This window comes from Patiria miniata, unplaced genomic scaffold, assembly GCF_015706575.1.
Source record: "Patiria miniata isolate m_02_andy unplaced genomic scaffold, ASM1570657v1 HiC_scaffold_10, whole genome shotgun sequence".
Classification (NCBI taxonomy): Eukaryota; Metazoa; Echinodermata; class Asteroidea; order Valvatida; family Asterinidae; genus Patiria; species Patiria miniata.
The window spans coordinates 10,267,570-10,286,503 of NW_024037048.1; the positions used below are offsets into that span (position 1 = coordinate 10,267,570).

The following is an 18,934-nucleotide window of genomic DNA, read 5'->3' on the forward strand; positions in this document are numbered from 1 at the left end:
ATACAGATGTTCCCTTAATACTGATACTTGTGTGCTTCCCCACTGTATTTAGACTGATCGGCAAGAAGTACATGTACTGGGGCATCAACAATCAAAACATTTTTTATAGTTTCTTGATCTGAACAACAGAATCAGTCCGGCAAGCAACAACTCAAGAAATGGTACGATTTGCTGCAACTAGAGGCGATTTTATTTCAATACAAACATAGTCGTCAAAGTTTTTACATCGATCAGTTTAGTTAAAAATACAAATATCTTCTTAAAAGCATATTCATGAAAAAAAATCGGTTTGCTCATCTAAGTCAAAAATTAACTACGAAACCAGAACAAGATGGTTCGCGAACAATGCGTCTCGCCTGCTTTCGCGATTATCTTTAAAGCGTAACTAATCAGTGTGAAGGTTGCCATGTTGCATCTATGACCCAAGTTTGGTTCCAATTGGACTTCAACTTCTGAAATGAGACAAATTTTACGAAACTTTAACCAAAATACCACATACATATGTACACAAATACTACGTACGTAGAAACATAGTGATTGCATAGTCTCTTTCCTAAACAAAGTTTAGGCGAGACAAAAAAAAAATTCGAATTAACTGGGCTTGTCGATTTGATTTTGAATTCAATTTTTGTTCCCAAGTTCTACCCAATTTGACATTTCGTCATGCTTTGGCATTACACTTTAAATGTAGGCCTAATTCCTGCTGCAATCTCGTACTATCAAAGCTCGTATTAAACAATTTGTTCCTCATAGGAATGTCTACCCTTAGGTCGAGCCTACTGCGAAATATGCTCGTCTTAACCGGAATATATTCGTAGCCAAGCTCGTATTAACGATAATCGACTGTACATGTATGATGTTTTAAACTACACATAGCCTATGGTTACATTCTTTGTATCAAGTTAAACAAAAAGAACAATTACATGTATAATCAAATGGTTTGTTTTAAACATTACAAGAACGATGTACGTGTACATGTAAATAAAGTCAAATACATTTGTACCAAGTCTTTTGTTTTAAAAACATCAAATAGTGCCATCTTCAATTTATATTTAATTAAAAAAAAAAAAAAAGCAGAAACACAAAATACTAATAAGCCCTCATATTTTGGTTTTGTAAAAAATTTACATAACTCCGAGTAATATTTTTTATTCTACTGTCGCGGTTCGTTTTCTCTCTATAGTATGCTTGCTGGTGATTTAAAAGCATTTGCCGATTACTGCGAATACATTTGAGCTTGTTCATCAACTTAATTTAAACGCAAATAGGAATAAGAGCATAAAACACTAGTACATTTGAATATACAACCGAAAACCAATATATACAGGTAGGTAATACGAAATCAATCGATTAAAATAACTATGCCAACCAAAAAAAGACTAGTACTAATCAAAAAGAGTATTAATTCCAAATATATACAAAATATAACGTATACAACGCTTACTGAAACAACCCCGTTTCCAACAATTTATTTCCTCTTTTGTTGTCATTTTTTACACAGCATGAATGACACCAATGTGATTTACGTTATTGAATGATATTATGAGAAACTTTGAAATGATTATCTGAGTTGCTGCTTATGTTGAATGTTTCGATCATTGAACGTTTTGATCATTACTTGTATTTATTATTTGGTTTAGTGTTAACATTCCTATTAGCGACTGTAATTTTGTAAATATTTTTAAAAGACATTCCAATGCTAACCGGAGCCGAGGGAACACATTGTCTAATCGGGTTCTCTTTCCCTTATTTCCATCTTTCAGTGAGAATAAATCACTACAGAACTGAAAAGCCGAGTCCTCTTCCCCTTTATTACTGACTCTAATAAAACCAAGGGTCACACTCACTGTCCCTGTTATTGAGATTCTAAATCCACAAGTTAGGGGACTTTTCCTCAGGTGGTTTGCCATAGTCGCGCTCATCTCTCGGCTTATCACGTGGGTTGAGGGTCATGGTGAATCCATCCCCCCGGGGGTTACTGGGACGAGGATCCCCCGCGGAGGAGCAGCTTCCAAACACCCAGTAGCACAAGACATCTATGAAGAAGATGATGGCACTCAGAACCAAGCCAATAGCCAAGACGTAATAGATGCCTTCCAGATCGTTGGCATTGATGGACAGGACGCTCTCGGACTCCCAGAGACTCTCCTCTTCGCATTTCTGATCCCCGAACCACTTCTTCTCCACAAGTTCCTTGATGGTTCCGTTCTGTTTGAGCTTGTTGATGGCGTAGGTGATCTGGTCTCGCAGGGGGGAGCCAGACGGGGTGGCGAAGGCGTACTTCATCTTCTTGACCGGATCCCCCACGATGTAGAGGTCACACCAAGGTCCACTCTGGGTGTAGTAAGTCAACAAGAGCTCCTCACTAACCAGGGCATAGTGGCCATTATCATTACGGACTCTCAGAGCGCCATCACGCATCCTCTCCACAAACGGGTCGCGGTCTAGGACTCCCATGATGGACATGAGTTGCTGGTCGCTTGCCTTGGATGACATCGAGTAGTAGTCGTGGGTAGGACCATGGCGCACCATCCCAATCTTCAACAGAGGCTCGTTCAGGAGATCGACAGGATCGTTAATGGTCAGGATGTCCTTGTCGATAGCGATGAAATCAGTCAGGTTCAGCATGTAGGTGAAGACCATGACTAAGGAGAAGAAGAACCAGGCTGCCAGGAGGATCCTTCCAGCGATGGATGCTGGGGAGAGCTTGTGCCCACGAAGGAAGACGACCCCGGTCAGCATCCAGGCCACGTTACGGAGCGTGAACTCCGTGGATTGCTCGCGAGTGGCCTGGCCGATTTCCGACTGTTTGCGGTACTCCAGAGGGTGGAAACGCATCAAGGCCCAGAAAACCAGGATGGTGATCCCAAAGGCGAACAGGTTGACCAACCAGGTGTCCCAGTCGTGGGCGAAGGCGAAGTTGAAGGGGAAATCTCGAACCCAGTTAGGATGCTTGATCAGGGTCTTGATGTTTCCCTTGTAGAAATCCTTGGTGAAATCAATGACTTCTTCACGGGCTTGGGTCACAGTGAAGGCACCGGCTGCAAGATCAGCATCCTGGACAAGGAAGAAACCAAAATATTCCGCCTGAGTCACTTAACTTCTAAGTCACTTTCTCAGTGCCATTGGGGCCTATGTGTCACATATTGAAACTAAATGACACGAAATGGATGTGCTATTTTAATGCAACTAAAAAGGACACTGCTGATCATATGTCTTAGTCTGAATGGAAATATGAAAAGGTAAAAATAGGCCCAAGTTGTCTTCCTTTTTAGCTGCGGTTGAGCAGCTCAACAAGTCAGCCTGTCTCTCCGTTAGTTCGTTTGTAGCAAACGTTGGAATGCACACCTGTGCACTGTACATCAACTTGGCCAACTCCTGCCGGAGGCCCCGTGTCACTTTAATGGGTCTCCAGTGAGGGAGGACAGAGTTGCATTATCGAGGTTACTAAGTCTGCATTGTGACGTTCAACAAATGGAAAATCTCTTCTTTCTATTGGCAATCACGACCAATTGAGTAGCTTGCTCACTTTTATGGGTCTCCACTGACCGCCCACCAATTTATGCAGTCATGGAAAAGGCGTCACTTATACTATAGGGTCAAAAGCATGAAGTTTGTCCTGAAAACACTACTCCTTCCAGAAATTACATGGCACAATTACGTCACACATGCATGAACACAAATGCGTTGTCCCGTAGCTTCCAATATCATTTCGAGCTTGTTTTTTAGGAGGAGAATTTGACTGAACTTGGGTTATGCATTTAATACACAGAGCAATTGGCACATATTACGACAAGCAACACAGCTTCGGCAATTGGACCGTTCGATACCATTATCTAATGGGACCTGGCTCTACGGACGACAGATATTACTACATGAACAGGAAACCGTCTCCGCTTACCGAGTCTTGAAGCTCCTTGACCATCCCATCCCAGTCTCCGGTATTAGGGTTTCTCTTCCCATAATACCCTTCCGCAATCAGCTCGATCTTGTACTTGAATTCCATGCCCATGTCGTGCTCGAAGATGTACTGGATGTATACCAGTAGCTCCGGGATGATGCCATAGTAGCGGTCCAGCCCGAGCTCATCCGAGCTCTGGCGACGCGCCCGGGTGTAGTCGTGGTCCCTTAACATCAGCAATGGCGGCTCCTGCAAAAAGAATTTGAAATGATTGTACACGTATTCGAATGTTTGCTTCAAAATCTCTCTCTCTCTCTATTTTTGGTTTATCAGATACGACGTGTGTTTTATGCTGGACCAAAGGGACTAGCCGTATGTCCTCTGACTGAGTCACTATCTGACTGACAGACTGAATGGCTGAGTTACCAGCCATTTGTGGTTTTGTTTGTTTGTGTATTTGTTTGTTTGTGTTTGATTCTCAGTTCTTTTTGGACTCTTGACTACTGATAAGTCGGGTTCATCACTTAAATCATCAGTTCTGTCACTGTTCAAACAAACGTATCAGGACAGTATTATAGATCACGCGGTAGTCAGATGAATATGAATATTCACGATATGATACATATTCATGACCTCCCTGACCTCGATGGAGAGTATCTTGATGTATGATGGGTCGGACTGCCTGAACGGAGTCATATGAAGACGACCGGTGTTTTTCGGCCATTTCTCGCCGTACTTCCGTTCGTAATGGTCGATGTTCTGAGTCCAGACTCCCGCCTGCAATAGAGAAGCGTGAAACACGAGTCAACGGAAAAGGTAGCCATACTATAGCCAAACCGGCTGCAGCGGGTTTTGAACCAGCGTCCATTGGAATACAGGATCAATGCTCTACCGACTGAGCTATCCAGCCCTATTTTGCAAGTGTCCCTTAATTGGGCTAGTCAGAAACCAGAAATCTGTGTGGTATGACGCCCAAAGTCACGGAGCTAGAAACAATTGAAATGCTGCAAACCTGACGAATGTTGTGTTTGTCCTTGCCGAAGAAGATGTTGATGGTGTAATTCACGCGATCACCGTCTGAGTTGAATGCAACCTCCCCGCTCAATCCTTCGTAGCTGACCTACAAAAACAAATAAGTAGCCTGATGAAATGGTAAGAATAAAATTTGTCGTCTTATTCAGTTTTTTTTTAATCGAGCCATTATCTTTTTTGAGGGAGCAAATACATCTAGGGTTTTTTAGTCTCCATTTATTGTTATAACCATTGACAGACGGTACATGGTTCCAAACTTTCAGGAATCCTGTAAGAAAAAGATTCTAAAAGTTTCCTATAGGCCTTTCGTCACATGCTATAGGATACCACATGGTTCCTATAGGTTTGTCGTCACATCCTACAGGATCCTACAGGTATCCTATAAGATTTCATCACAATGTTCACATCCTATACGTTTCCTATAGCTTTTTCGTCACATCTGGATACAGGATCCTACAGGTATCCTACAGGTGTTTTTCATCACAATGATCACATTCTATGGGTTTCCTACAGGTTTGTTGTCACATCCTACATGATCCTACAGGTATCATATAGGTTTTTTTTTATCACATCCTACAGGTTTCCTGTAGGTTTCTAGTCAAATCCTATAGGTTTGTCGTCACATCCTACAGGATCCTACAGGTGTTTTTCATCACAATGATCACATTCTATGGGTTTCCTACAGGTTTGTTGTCACATCCTACATGATCCTACAGGTATCCTATAGGTTTTTTTTTATCACATCCTACAGGTTTCCTGTAGGTTTCTAGTCAAATCCTATAGGTTTGTCGTCACATCCTACAGGATCCTACGGGTTTCCTATAGGTTTTTCATCACAATGATCACACCTATACAGTTTCCTATAGGTTTTTAGTCAAATCCTATAGGTTTTTCGTCACATCCTATAGGGTCCTATAGGTGGTCCTAAGGTATTTTGTGAGTGTGTGATAAGAAAGGACTTTAAAATAACAGGAAATATAGAGCCCGTAGATGACGAACATGCTATAGGATCCCTTCAGATATCCTATGGCCATAGGATACCTTAAGGACTTATTTTAAGGGTGACTTGATCGTTTTGATGACAACAGTCGTGTCGATTTAACACCAACCTTTTGCATGACAGTTCCCAACTGACTGCTGAGATCGTCCCCACACTTAGGCACAGCTTCAGGATACCTCCCGTTCTCCTCTCTATACACCGTCATGGCCTTGGCGAAGAACAACATGGAGTCGTAGGCCGTCCTCTCTCTGAAAGGCCAGTTCCTGGTGGGAATCGGGTTCCTGGTCAGGACCTTGGACTCCACCCCTTCCACGATTTTCATCTTGAAGCGAGTCAAGAAAGACGTGTGGATACGGAGCTTGTCGTCAAGAAATTGACGGCTGATTGGCGGCTCCTAAAGCCGGCACGGAAAACGAAGAAAAAGTGTTTTCAACCTCTACAGGGTGAGTGAAAATACACGAAATCCAAATGTCGGGACCATTGTTTCAGTGAAGTTCTGCATGTAGCACTTTCAAAATCTAGGATATGAAAGCCCAATTCATAAGCTTTCTTTTAGTACAAGAATCATTCAAATCACTCATGTAATTTTCAAGTTACGGAATTTTAAACACGAACACCGTTTTAAAGTTCTGTCCACGGATCTCCAGAAGGTTCTTTCAGCAAAACGAAATGAAAGAACGCACACCTTTTTTTTGTGATCCATGAAGAGAACTTTAAAAGAGTGGTGTGTTTAAAATCCGTAACTTGAAAAGGACATGAGTGATTTGAGTGATTCTTTTACTACAAGAAAGCTTATGAATTGGGCTTTCATATTCTAGATGTTGAAAGTGCTACATGCAGAACTTCACTAAAACAATAGTCCCGACATTTGGGTTTCGCTTGTCTTAACTCACGAAATCTTTAGCATATTGAAAATTTGACAAGCATAGCTGTATGCAAGGCGTTGTTCCATCTGCAAAGGTGTGAATATTGTTTTACAAACTTTTTGTATGAAAAAAAAATGTATGACCTCCTTGTCTCCTTGAAGCATGCTGCAAATATACACCATGAAAAGCTACCAATGTGAGAACTTGTTTTCAAAATGGCTCACTTTTTTTTCCTGACTCGGTGAAAACTTACCAGGTTTCCGAAGATCCAGTGGTACTTGTCACCAAACATGCCACTGTCCAACATCTACGGGAGTAAATTGTCATAATGATTATTTGTAATGCAGGGTGATTCAGAAGAAGTGGAACCAAATCCCCCAAAGGTTTTATCGCTAGTAATGTTTGAAGAACAATTGTGACGACGATTCTTGTAATCGCATTTTTGGACGGATGAGTTTTACGGATTGTTGAAATGATGATATGCTTTGAACGGATTGAACAATTAAGTATTTTTTTTCATCTAAACGTTGTTTACGAAATTGGCTTTCCAGTCATTATTAACTTTGGTGATTTTGGTGCTACCCAATTCCTAATCACCTATTTAATATATCTACTCATTCCCAAATTACCGATTTAATGAACCTGCCCAATTCATAATCACCCATTTAAAGAATCTTCCCAAGTCATAATCACCCATTTTTATAACCTTCCTAAATCCCAATTCATTACCACCAATTTGAAGAACTAATGCCCAATTCATATTCCCCATAAAATGAAGCTACCCAATTCCGAAATGCCCATCTAATGAACGAACCCAATTCCGAATTACCCATGCAATGAATCTACCCAATTCTGAATTACCCATCTAATGAACCTTCCCAATTCCGAATTACCCATCTAATGAACCTACCCAATTAACGAATCCAGGCAGTCGTTCCTCCTCGTGTAAAAACAGCAGGTAGTTTTGAGTTCTGCGTTTCTTCAGGTCCTTGGCCATCTCAGCATAATCTGCCTCATCGTAGATCTGGTACGGAACCACGTGCCACTTGTTCTGATTCTCCATCTCCAGCAGAATCCAGGCCATTGAGTAAGCTAAATGTAAATGGCAAAAAAAAACAATTCAACAAATGGTAATCCCAAAACGGAACGGGTTCTTAAACCACACACGATTGCCGAACAAAATGGTGACATTTTCCCAAAATCACTTAGACGGCACGATCTTCACCACCGTTTGTCGGTTTTGAGAACTACATGTATCAGGACGTTACCGTAGGGTTGTTTGTTTGTTTGTTGGGTGTTTGTTTGTTTGTTTGTTTTTTAAATGTCCCCATTTTGTGCCCAAAAAATCGTATTAAACTAAAATTAGGTTTATAAGCCAGATCATTAATTGGATCACTTTTACAAATTTGAAACTCTTCATTTTGCCCGATTTGGGAAAGATTGTTATTTGTTTGTATTAACCAGTTCTTTTCTTTTCTTTTCTTTTGGTTCATTTTTTTTCTCTATCACTGGCTGAGGACCAGGTCATTGATGATGTCATCGTTGTTCATTCTGAGCAAGCTCAGCAGAGAGTTTGACTCTCATGAGATTCTACGAACATCCCCGAGAATAGGGGCGGGGCCAGCCGGGGGGGAGGGGTTCAGCTAGGTTTTTTTTTCTCAGCACACTTACCTGAATCTCCATCATGGATGAAGATGAAGTCTTGCCACTTGTAGTGATTGATGACACTAACCCACAACTCCAACAAGTCGCTGTCTGTAGGCAACATCTTGTAAGCTTTAGATCCCGAGGCCTGATCTAGAGCGATGACTGGGGCGAAGGCATTACCCACGATCCTGCCGGTATGCCCGCTACAGCCCGGGCAGACATCGGAGGGAACGATCAGTCCATGCATGTCCACCGAACTGGCGAAAGTACAAGCTGGCGAACAAAGCGAAGACCATTTATATTGTTTAATACTGAGTTTACTGACTTTTCTCCGTTCACAGAGAGATACTCAGTGTGGCCTAGTCTAAGAGCATGCAGGAATCTAGAAATCTTAAAAAACTTAATCCAGCTTTCTTAAGTTGATTGTCATCGCAGACGTCGTCATCAGTGACACCACGAAGTACCACCCAAGTGGACTTTAGCGCTCGCTACGCGCGCGTATTTTACAGAACCCTCCGATTTTCGTTTTCACGAAGTGACACTGATCACGTACACTGTGCGCTGAATCGGTCATTTTTGTTTTTACGAAGTAACATCTTTCTTTCATCAGTCTGAAGGCTATTTACTAAAAGTTTCTGTTATCGTACAAGAATAAGTATTAATTACAAACTGTCAAGCGTTTTAACCTTTAATCCAAATAGTATTTCTGTAACAGTGTGAAAACGAAAATAGTTCCCGCCAGTGTCCGGTGTGCGCGCGCACACTTGAGTGTTAATTCGTGAAACAAACATTGTCACGGTTTTCACGAAGCAACACTGAGGAGGACTTGGGCGTGGTGTCGGTGACGGTTTATCTCCAATATGTTGGTTAATGATTGTGGTTGCTTTATCAGAATCGAACCGGTCAGCAACCACGCCCACTTGTGGGGTCGACATGCAAATTGAGGTCAAAGTGCTACATTAGTATAATGTCTATGACCCCACCCAGCTGGTATGATAGACAGATGACAACACCAGGAAAGAGGGCAATCTCAGCACGCAAACATTTTCATCACGGGCCTACCTGCTCTCAGTGCCTGTGGTGCGTTGGGCAGTGACCAGTTGGTCCCAGCGATGGGTCTATAGTTGTAGACATTTAGGGTTTCCCTGTTCCCGTTCATAAATTCAGGATCTCGGTTGATGTAAGTCGTTGCATCAACAAACAGCTCCTTATAATGGTTGTCCATGTTTGTATTTGCTCCGTACATCGCACCTGAAAAAGAAAAAAGAAGTCAAGGAAGGCCTTGTATAGCTGTTCCCAGAGTGTGTAATATTATACAGGGACTAAGTTACTGCAAGTAAAACTTGCGCAATCCCCCTGGCATCCTGCCAGTTTGTATACATGTACAGGCAGTTAGTCAGGGCAATTTTCAGTGACGGCCTTGATTGTCCACCCAGCAGGTACCAGTTCTCAGTTGAATGGAAAGTTTCAGTGCGACTGTGACACCGGACTAACATCTCACTGAAACTCTCCGTTCAACCCAAACTCCCCATTTAGAGTCTTTAGTACACGTTTCTCTACAGAGCCCTCGTAAATATCCATATTGGAAAGGGTTTTTTTGATGTCGGCCTTCTCTCCACAGACCACCTTTCCAGTTTGGTTGAGATTGATGACTGAACTTTACAGTGAAGTAAAGCACACATCCAAAGACACACTGAAGGAATACACGATCGCAATATCCCCCGTCTGGCTTGAAATGCAGGGGGTAAAAACATGGCAGATGGCGCCCCTTTGTTTTTCTAAGGAGTTCTGCGTGACTGTATGACATTCATGCAAAATCGGGGAAAAAATGCAAGAGGTCAGCCTTGCTAGAGGTACAGCTTCTAGGGGCTACCGTTATAGATCAACACGGATGTCATGACTTCGAGTAAAAAGAATACACTCATGGTTCGGGCAATATCTCAAGAAATACTGAATGAATTAACACATTATTTCGTTGAGTAATTATTGTTCATAATGTGTCACGATCGCCAGTTTAATTTCAAGAGAACTCTTCAACCAACAAAAATAATATGACCGTACCAACTAAGTGTTTTAACCGTCCAAAATACTCTATGGTTCGGGTGATAAATAGCGATTTACCTATTGAATTGAATCGAAAGTCCGTCCATAACTCTTCATAATGTATCACATTCAGGAGTATATTTTCAATCATGGGGATTTGTCCAGCAGGAAAGCACTTGAGATCGAAACAATTAAGTGTTTTAAAAGTAAAAAATAAAATCCGAATGAAAGCAACCTAGATGGCAAAAAGTCGCACTCCATTCTACGAGCAATATCGTCTTTATATTCGTCTATCGCGTAATCCCTATGAATTTTTTTGAAAGTTGTTCTCTGCGTGACTTTTTATTTAACATCCTAAAACGATATTTTTTGAAAAAATCGACCATTACACTGCTTTTGTACTTATATTTTGTTTCCCTATATTATATCCCTCCTTATATTTTGTTTCCCGTCAGGGTTCTTTTGAATCAGAGTGTTTAACAAGAACACTATTTTTTTAGTTGCCATGTGCCCTGACTTAGCCATCAAGATCACTCTGATTATAATTATGAGCGCATGCGCGCAGACGTACTTTTTTTAATTCAAACGCCAGTTGCCACGAACAACCTTGGCAAAATAGCGCATATGCGCGCCAAACTTTTTTTTTTAATTGCGCAATTACTTCCGAGCCTTTATATTTTAAATCAAACTGTCTTATGTGGGCAGTGCGCAATAGCCTTGTGGTAGGCAACCTAGCGCTCAACTGAGAGGTAACGGGTTCGACACCCGCTGAGTACCCAACAGCGCATTTTATTTATTTTTACTTTTTAAGTTTTTCCATCAAAAAAGGTTAAAAATTTATCATCCAAAATTCACTATGGTAAGGTCTAACCATTGCATTTTTGTCAAAAGTGGCACGAACGTCAATTTTCATCGAAAGTTCATGTGGTGAGGGGTTAGCCTTGTCTTTTTTTTTGTACAGAAAATGGCACGAAAGTAAATTTTCGTCCAAGATTCAATATGGTAAGGGGTTAGCATTGCATTTTTATCAAAAATGGCACGAAAGTCAATTTTCATCAAAAGTTCATGTAGCAAGGGGTTAGCCTTACATTTTTATTAAAAATGGCACGAAAGTTGATTTTCATCCAAAGTACAAGATGGTACTGGGTCAGCCTTGCATTATTACCTCTAGGGTTCGTACCTCTAGGGGCGACCATTAATCGCCCCTAGTGTAACGTACCGCTAGAGGCGACCATCAATAGTCGCCCCAAGAGGTACATACCGCTAGAGGCGACCATCAATAGTCGCCCCCAGAGGTAAATACCGCTAGAGGCGACCATTAATAGTCGCCCCCAGAAGTACGTACCGCTAGAGGCGACCATCAATAGTCGCCCCCAGAGGTACATACTGCTAGAGGCGACCATTAATAGTCGCCCCCAGAGGTAAATACCGCTAGAGGCGACCATTAATAGTCGCCCCCAGAGGTACATACCGCTAGAGGCGACCATCAATAGTCGCCCCCAGAGGTACATACCGCTAGGGGCGCCCCCAGCGGTACATACCACTAGGGGCGGCCCTAGAGTAACGTACCGCTGGAGGCGACCATCAATAGTCGCCCCCAGTGGTACATACCGCTAGAGGCGACCATCAATAGTCAATAGGTGTGTACCATCAATAGGTGTGTACCTCTAGGGGCGACCAATAACGGCGGGTCTGAGTACCGTATTGCTAGACGAGGGTATTATATTAAAAAAAAAAAAAAATAATTAAAATAAAATCGCATTTTACCCTTTTTAATAGAAATAATTATCAAGTAAACATAAATAAAATGCGCTGCAGGGTACTCAGCGGGTCTCGAACCCGTTACCTCTCGGTTGAGCGCCAGTTTGCCTACCACTAGGCTATTGCGCTCTGCCTGCATATCTTAGTTGGATTTAAAATATAAAGGCTCGGAAGTAATTGCGCTATTAAAAAAAAAAAACGTTGGCGGGCATGTGCTATTTTGCCAAGGTTGTTCGTGGTAACTGGCGTTTACATTAACATTTTCACCAAATTTTGGAAATTCATGGTAATACACCTGTGTACCGTAGAGGGCGCTCAACAGTCAAGTTACGCGGATATTGTTTTGGGAAATATTGGGGGAAACGTTAATGGGTAAATAGTTCTTGTAATAATTTGAATCTGGAACACTTAGCAAGTTGTGTTTAATCTTTGTAAAAAGTACACCAAACATCAACTTGTGCAGGTGGGGCTTTGCAACCGTGCGAGCAGTGGACAAAACGGAGGTGTACTTTTCAAATTTATTAAGTAATTTTGGATATAATTATTCAAGCCACCACGTGACATACATATAAACACTGTAATTAATCAATACATTCAACCGAAACAATGTAGCGTGTTAAGCGCGATCAATACAAGCCGAATTCAAGTCAAGTTTTATGGAACAAAATACGACACACTCCTTGTGGAGACGATATCTCAAGAAATATGAAATGTATTGAAGTTAAAATGTTGTTGAGTGATTGGTCGTCATAGGCTACACAAACTGTTTGAAATTGGAGACGAATCGTCAAAGAGTAAAAATGATATAACCCGAACAATTTAGCGTGTTAAGCGTGAAAAATACAAGGCGAATTTCACTCAACTTCCATGACAAGAAAGCAACACACTGGGCTTCCAGAAAATAACTCAAGAAGTATCTCTTGCATTGAATTGAAATTTCGTATACTGATTAAAGTACATAGATAACACAAATCTGTTGAAACTGAAAGGGAATCGATTATTAATAAATTTACTATAACCGAAACAATGTAGCGTGTTAAGCGCGATCAATACAAGCCGAATTCAAGTCAACTTTCTTGGAACAAAAATGACACACTCGTTGTGGAGACGATATCTCAAGGAATATTCAATGTATTGAAGTTAAATTTTGTTGAATGATTGGTCATCATATGTAACACAACGTGTTCGAAAATGGAGAAGAATCGTCAAACAATAAAAATAATATAACCCGAACAATTAAGCGTGCAAAGCGCGAAAAATACAAGGCGAATTCGAGTCAACTTTCATGACACACAACAACACACTCGGTTTCCAGAAGATAGCTTAAGACGTATCTGTTGCATTGAATCGAAATTTGGTACATTAATTAAAATGTGATAGATTACAAAAATCTGTTGAATATGAGGAGAAAGTGTTGGCTTATGAAAATAACATAACCAAAGGCAATTTAGTGTGTTAAACGCGAAAAATGCAGGTGAATTTAAGTCAATTTTCTTAAAACATAAAAATACCCTCTTTGAGGAGACAATAACTCAAGAAACATTATTTTGTTGTATTGGAGCGAAATTGTTTCTCCTGATTGGTCGAAATAGATAAAACAACACTTCTAAATTTGGAGAGGAATCGTCGAAAAATAAAATTGATATACCCCGAAAATGTAATGTGTTAAGCGCCACAAATAACTGGCAATTTTGAGTCAACTTATTTCATGACACAAAAACAACACACTCGGTTTCCTGAAGATAGCTCAAGACAGATCCGTTGCATTAAATTGAAATTGCGTTTATTGATTAAACTAGATGGATAACACAAATCTATTGAATTCAGAAAAGAATCATAAATTAATACAATAATTATAACCGACATAATGTAGCGTGTTAAGCGCGAAAAATACAAGGTGAATTTGAGTCAACCTTCATGACACGAAAGCAACATATTCGGTTTCCAGATGATAACTTAAGCAGTATTCGCTGCATTGAATTTAAATTTCGTACATTGATTAAATTAGAAAGATAACACAAATCGGATGAATTTGGGAATAAATCATTAAATTAATAAAAATTATTATAAACGAAACAATGTAGCTTGTTAAGCGCGAAATATAACTGAACATGTTGAGTAAACGTTCATGACACGAAAACAACACACTCGGTTTCCAAAAAATAGCTGTAGAAATATCCGTTGCATTAAATTGAAATTGCGTATATTGATTAAACTAGATAGATAACACAAATCTGATGAAATTGGAGGGGAATCAATAAATTAATAAATTTATTATAACCGAAACAATGTAGCGTGTTAAGCGCGATCAATACAAGCCGAATTCGAGTCAACTTACATGGAACAAAAACAACACTCTCGTTGTCCAGACGATATCTCAAGGAATGTGTAATAAATTGAAGTAAAATATTATTGAGTGATTGGTCGTCATAGGCAGCACAAAGTGTTCGAAATTGGAGACGGATCGTGCAACGTATTAAGCGTGAAATATACACACCAAATTTGAAGATTTGGACAAATTGACTGATTGAGAAAATAATATCATTCTGAACCGATTTCCCCCAAATTTTCGACACAATTTTCGGTTGAGAAGCACATGAGTCCAGAAATTCAGTCGGGATGTGTTCAAATGTCCTCTGAGTACCTATTATTTGGCAAAAATCGAAAACAAAAATGCCAGGGGTTAACCTCACATTTATATTTAAATTCGCAACAAAATTGACTTTTCTTTAAACGACTCAGATATACTTTTCGATGACAGTTGAGCACCATAGGTATTTAAACACCAATTACTTTTGAAGATTTGGGCAACAATTACTGATTCATTGAGAAGAATAAAATATACTTTTGACCACTTTTCACCCAAAAGGTGGAATGAGAGGCACATGCGTCCATAAATCCAGTGAGAATGAGGGCGCTGCAGGCATCTGCTCAGCAATTTCAAACAGTTTCATTTTGGGGGCCAAATTCGAACAAATTACAAAGGGTTCGCCTTATACATTTAAAAAGATATTTTTTTCCCCAAACTACTTCAAAGGTATTCATTTTGATGACAGATATCAATCAATATTCAAACACCCATTATTTTGAAGAGTCGGGCAAAAATTACCGATAATTTGATAAGCAAGATGGTTCTCAAACCATGCGTTTCGCCTGCTTTCGTGATTATCTGCAAAGAGTGACTAATCAGTATGAAGGTTCCCATAATCCCATGTTGCAGCTATGACCCAAGTTTGGTTCCAATTGGACTTCAACTTTTCAAATGAGACCAATTTTACATTTTCAGCCTATTTTACAACTTGACCTCAGATGACCTTAGACCTTGGTGTGTGACCTTTGACATCATTATCATATGAAGGTTGCCATGTTGCATCTATGACCCAAGTTTGGTTCCAATTGGACTTCAACGTTTGAAAAGAGATCAATTTTATGAAACTTTAACCAAAATATCACACACATACATGAACATACTACAGATGTACAGACATAGTGATTGCATAGTCTCTTTCCTGAACAAATGTCAGGCGAGACAAATGATTTTCTTGACCAAACGACTCAGAAATACCCATTGATGAGCAATCATTTCACATTCACACACCAATTATTTCGAGATTCGGGCAAAAATAATTGAAATACTCCGAAGTCTTTGATGAATGAAATCTAGAAAATATGAAATCTAGAATTGAATCATAAATTCCTCACACAAGCTCCAATAACCACACATTCCACTTTTTTTCCTATTTATCTAGTAATACTGTGTACAAAATGCGTTCCTGAAGCGTGAGTCACCGCGCAATGAGTCGCCATCGTCAATAGGCTGACATCTACCCAAGCCCCTTCCACTCGCAGTTTTCAACCAATCACAATGATCGTTTGAATGAGGCCAGGCCAAATAACAATACGCCAAAACTGGTGCGTACTTGCGATGTTTTATACAATTTAGTCCTATGTATTACTATTGTGTCAATTTCCCTATTGATGCTATTATAAGCGTATTGATGGCTCTGGTTTACCGCTTTCATTTTGATATTTAAAACAAAACATGCTTGTAAACTAGGCTCTTAAAATAACTGTGGATATCGAAACTAATAGCTTGATAAAAAAAAAGAAATCATGATGACCTGATAAAAAAACCTCACGCGGATATTCCTGTAGGGCAAATCCCTTTATGTTTAAAAGAGAAACATAACATTACATTTGGACATTATAAAATTCCGTACGCAAAGATGAATAAGAACAGGTTTGATTGGTTTGACAATGTGTCGTGGTCATGTCACTGAAGATGCAATGACCACGACATAAAGTTAATCTATAAAGATGCCGTCACTGCCATCTTTAGTGTCAGATACTCAGATTGAAATAATATCCACCATGTTTTCCATTAACTCGTCAAATATCACCACCAGATCACAACCATATCAGTCACCATCCTCCTCAATAGTGTTTACAACAACGGAGACAATATTTACAGTTTGTTTATCATCCTCATTATCATCCTCATCATCATCCATGAACATGATTATTATCACCCGTCACAGTTTAGCACACCGATCATCATCGGATGTAGAGTTTGTAGAACTATAAAACAACGATGATCTAAAACTGAAAATAGAAAATGTTTAAACTTCCTTTGCAACAAGCACACTGTTTGAATTGTCCAGTGACAAATTCTTAAAACTCGTCGTTATTAGTTGTGCGTCATTATTTCTCTGAGCGCACCATGCCAGCCTCAATTTACACGGATTGCGGTTAGCAGACTTACCTATCTTATAACTTTGTGATGTCGTGCTGCCGATGAACGACATGATGAATAGGGCCGCTAGTCCCCAAATCACCGCCATGCTTGTCACAATCTCCTCCTCGAATTATAGAAACTTTGCCCCGACAACCAGTCAAGATTCCTCGCCGAGATCACTCCTAAAAACTCGATGAAACTCGGTGAAAAACGCGAGCAATGGCGGCCAATCCCTTGGTGCTAAAAACCTCCCTGCCAAAATGTCACAGTCGGAGCAGGAAAATAACCGTTCTGTATGTCGTCGGCGGCTTGATATCTGCAAACCTCACTGGTCGCTTGACTTCCAACACTATGCAGATTTTGTCATACACTGCCAAGAAAGTAGTCCCTGTCTGTCATTGGTTGCAGGTGATGACGGAGTAATCACCTGACTAACGTAAGCTTGTCGCTTATGATGATTTATCGTGGTTCAATCTTTGGGGGCGTTCCCACCACGCGCAGTTGATCGCCGAAAGACACGACGCTCACAACTGACCCCTTTTGGAAAAAAAAATGGGGGACAATAGTACACATTCAAAGTAGCCTAACCTCTGAAAACAAATACCCACACGACGGTTTTTGCACGCCAACCTTGGTCTGTCAAACCCACAAATGAAAATGAATTATTGCTTCTATTTTGCCTTTATGACGCGGAAGGGGAAAAAATATGCAAATTGGATGCAGAATAATTGTTCGTCCCGAGCATCACGATTAACCATGCAAACAACGCCCTGTGTTTAGAAACTGGCCAATGGTTGCAACCTATACGACAAAAGTATCTGATTTCGATTGCAATAATGTCCACCATTTTGAAGAAAACAATTGTGGAACTGCAGTAAATATTCGCAGTGCATTTTATCGCCACAGCCATCTCAAAACACAGCTGTCTGAAAAACTCAACCGCGGAGCCAACTCGTCATCTTGTTCGGCATTCCAAACGTTGCTCGTTGAGTGCAAAATGGCGTTCGAATCATAAAATACCCCCAATTTCCAGTTAAATAAGCACCATCAATTCATGGCGAATCCAGCTCACTTTGCAGGATCGAAGACTCTGTCTTCAGACCCTGATCCGAGCACAGGCCGCGTGCCCTCAGCCGACCCGACATGCCCGAACCACCGGGCCTCCCGAGCCCACTTCCACCTGAAACTCATGCCGCAGACCCCGGGAGGGGCAACAAAGAGGTCGCGGTGAGGAAATTGTTTCTCCCCGGTTGCCTAAGGAGGAGAGGGGAGGTGGTCCCAAGTTCACGGAAGGAGCGCACTCAGCCAGCTTCATCAGTTCAACTGCTGACAGACATCGCTAGATGGGGCCAGAACAAGCCAGCTTTTATCATACCGTCGAACGCGTCTAGACGCCCCGTGGTTAGAGTCAAAACGCGGCCGCAGTGGGTGAGCCCGAACAACGGGAGTAACTAACATAGTGGAAAAAGTCAGTCGCTGGAAATAGGTAAGTCGGTTTTATCCCGTGTTGCAGATATATAAGACTCATATTTTTCCAGCTTTGTAGATTTTCAAGGTGTAGAACTCTTACTATATAGTTATGTTCACAAAAATGGGACAAGATGAAAGTTAACTTCAATAATTAAATGTTCGGTTGTGATCTATAAAAACTGAAATATTCGGCAGTAGGTCTACACCGACTGTCTTTCTTTGCATCAATAGCCATTACCGTGCTTGTCTTCGTTAATCTGTCTGTCTTTGCAAGTGAAGTGACTCTTCCTAAACCACACCGAACTGTCAGAATCGAAATACATGTATTACATTTTGACTCTAAATTTCATGTGTCTAAGTTAACTTTCATTACCGTCAAAAAGAAATTCAGAATTTTTAAAATAACATATCGTACTTCCGCAGTTAATCGTGTATGAGGAACTTCAATGTAAATAATGTTTCTGTCTCCTTTCTGTATT

The 18,934-nt window shown here is 40.6% G+C and overlaps 1 protein-coding gene, 1 long non-coding RNA gene and 1 other non-coding gene across 3 annotated transcripts in view; 1 reads left to right on the top strand and 2 right to left on the bottom strand.

Moving 5' to 3' along the window:
• Positions 1-156: 156 nt before the first annotated feature.
• LOC119737670 (glutamate receptor 1-like) lies at positions 157-17,309 on the bottom strand. The gene is made up of 10 exons (XM_038212169.1): positions 17,013-17,309; positions 9,509-9,697; positions 8,471-8,719; positions 7,710-7,891; positions 7,053-7,106; positions 6,043-6,327; positions 4,914-5,021; positions 4,544-4,678; positions 3,902-4,150; positions 157-3,057 (listed from the first exon to the last, which is right to left on the bottom strand). The coding sequence occupies exons 1-10, from the start codon at positions 17,089-17,091 to the stop codon at positions 1,867-1,869; spliced, it is 2,721 nt and encodes a 906-aa protein (XP_038068097.1). The 5' UTR covers positions 17,092-17,309; the 3' UTR covers positions 157-1,866.
• Trnat-ugu lies at positions 4,739-4,811 on the bottom strand. Its single transcript has one exon. It is a non-coding gene; the product is annotated as a tRNA-Thr (tRNA).
• A 99-nt stretch (positions 17,310-17,408) lies between the features above and the next one.
• LOC119737674 overlaps positions 17,409-18,934 on the top strand; it is a 29,115-nt gene continuing 27,589 nt past the window's right edge. Inside the window, exon 1 of the long non-coding RNA XR_005272399.1 lies at positions 17,409-18,471. This is a non-coding gene — a long non-coding RNA (uncharacterized LOC119737674). The remainder of the gene's footprint in view (positions 18,472-18,934) is intronic.

Coding starts and splice junctions, on each gene's coding strand:
- LOC119737670 (XM_038212169.1), bottom strand. CDS start 17,091: ATGGCGGTGATTTGGGGACTAGCGGCCCTATTCATCATGTCGTTCATC. Junction 8,720..9,508: donor ACCACAGGCACTGAGAGCAG/GTAGGCCCGTGA, acceptor TTTGTTCGCCAG/CTTGTACTTTCGCCAGTTCG. Junction 4,679..4,913: donor ACAAACACAACATTCGTCAG/GTTTGCAGCATT, acceptor TCTCTATTGCAG/GCGGGAGTCTGGACTCAGAA.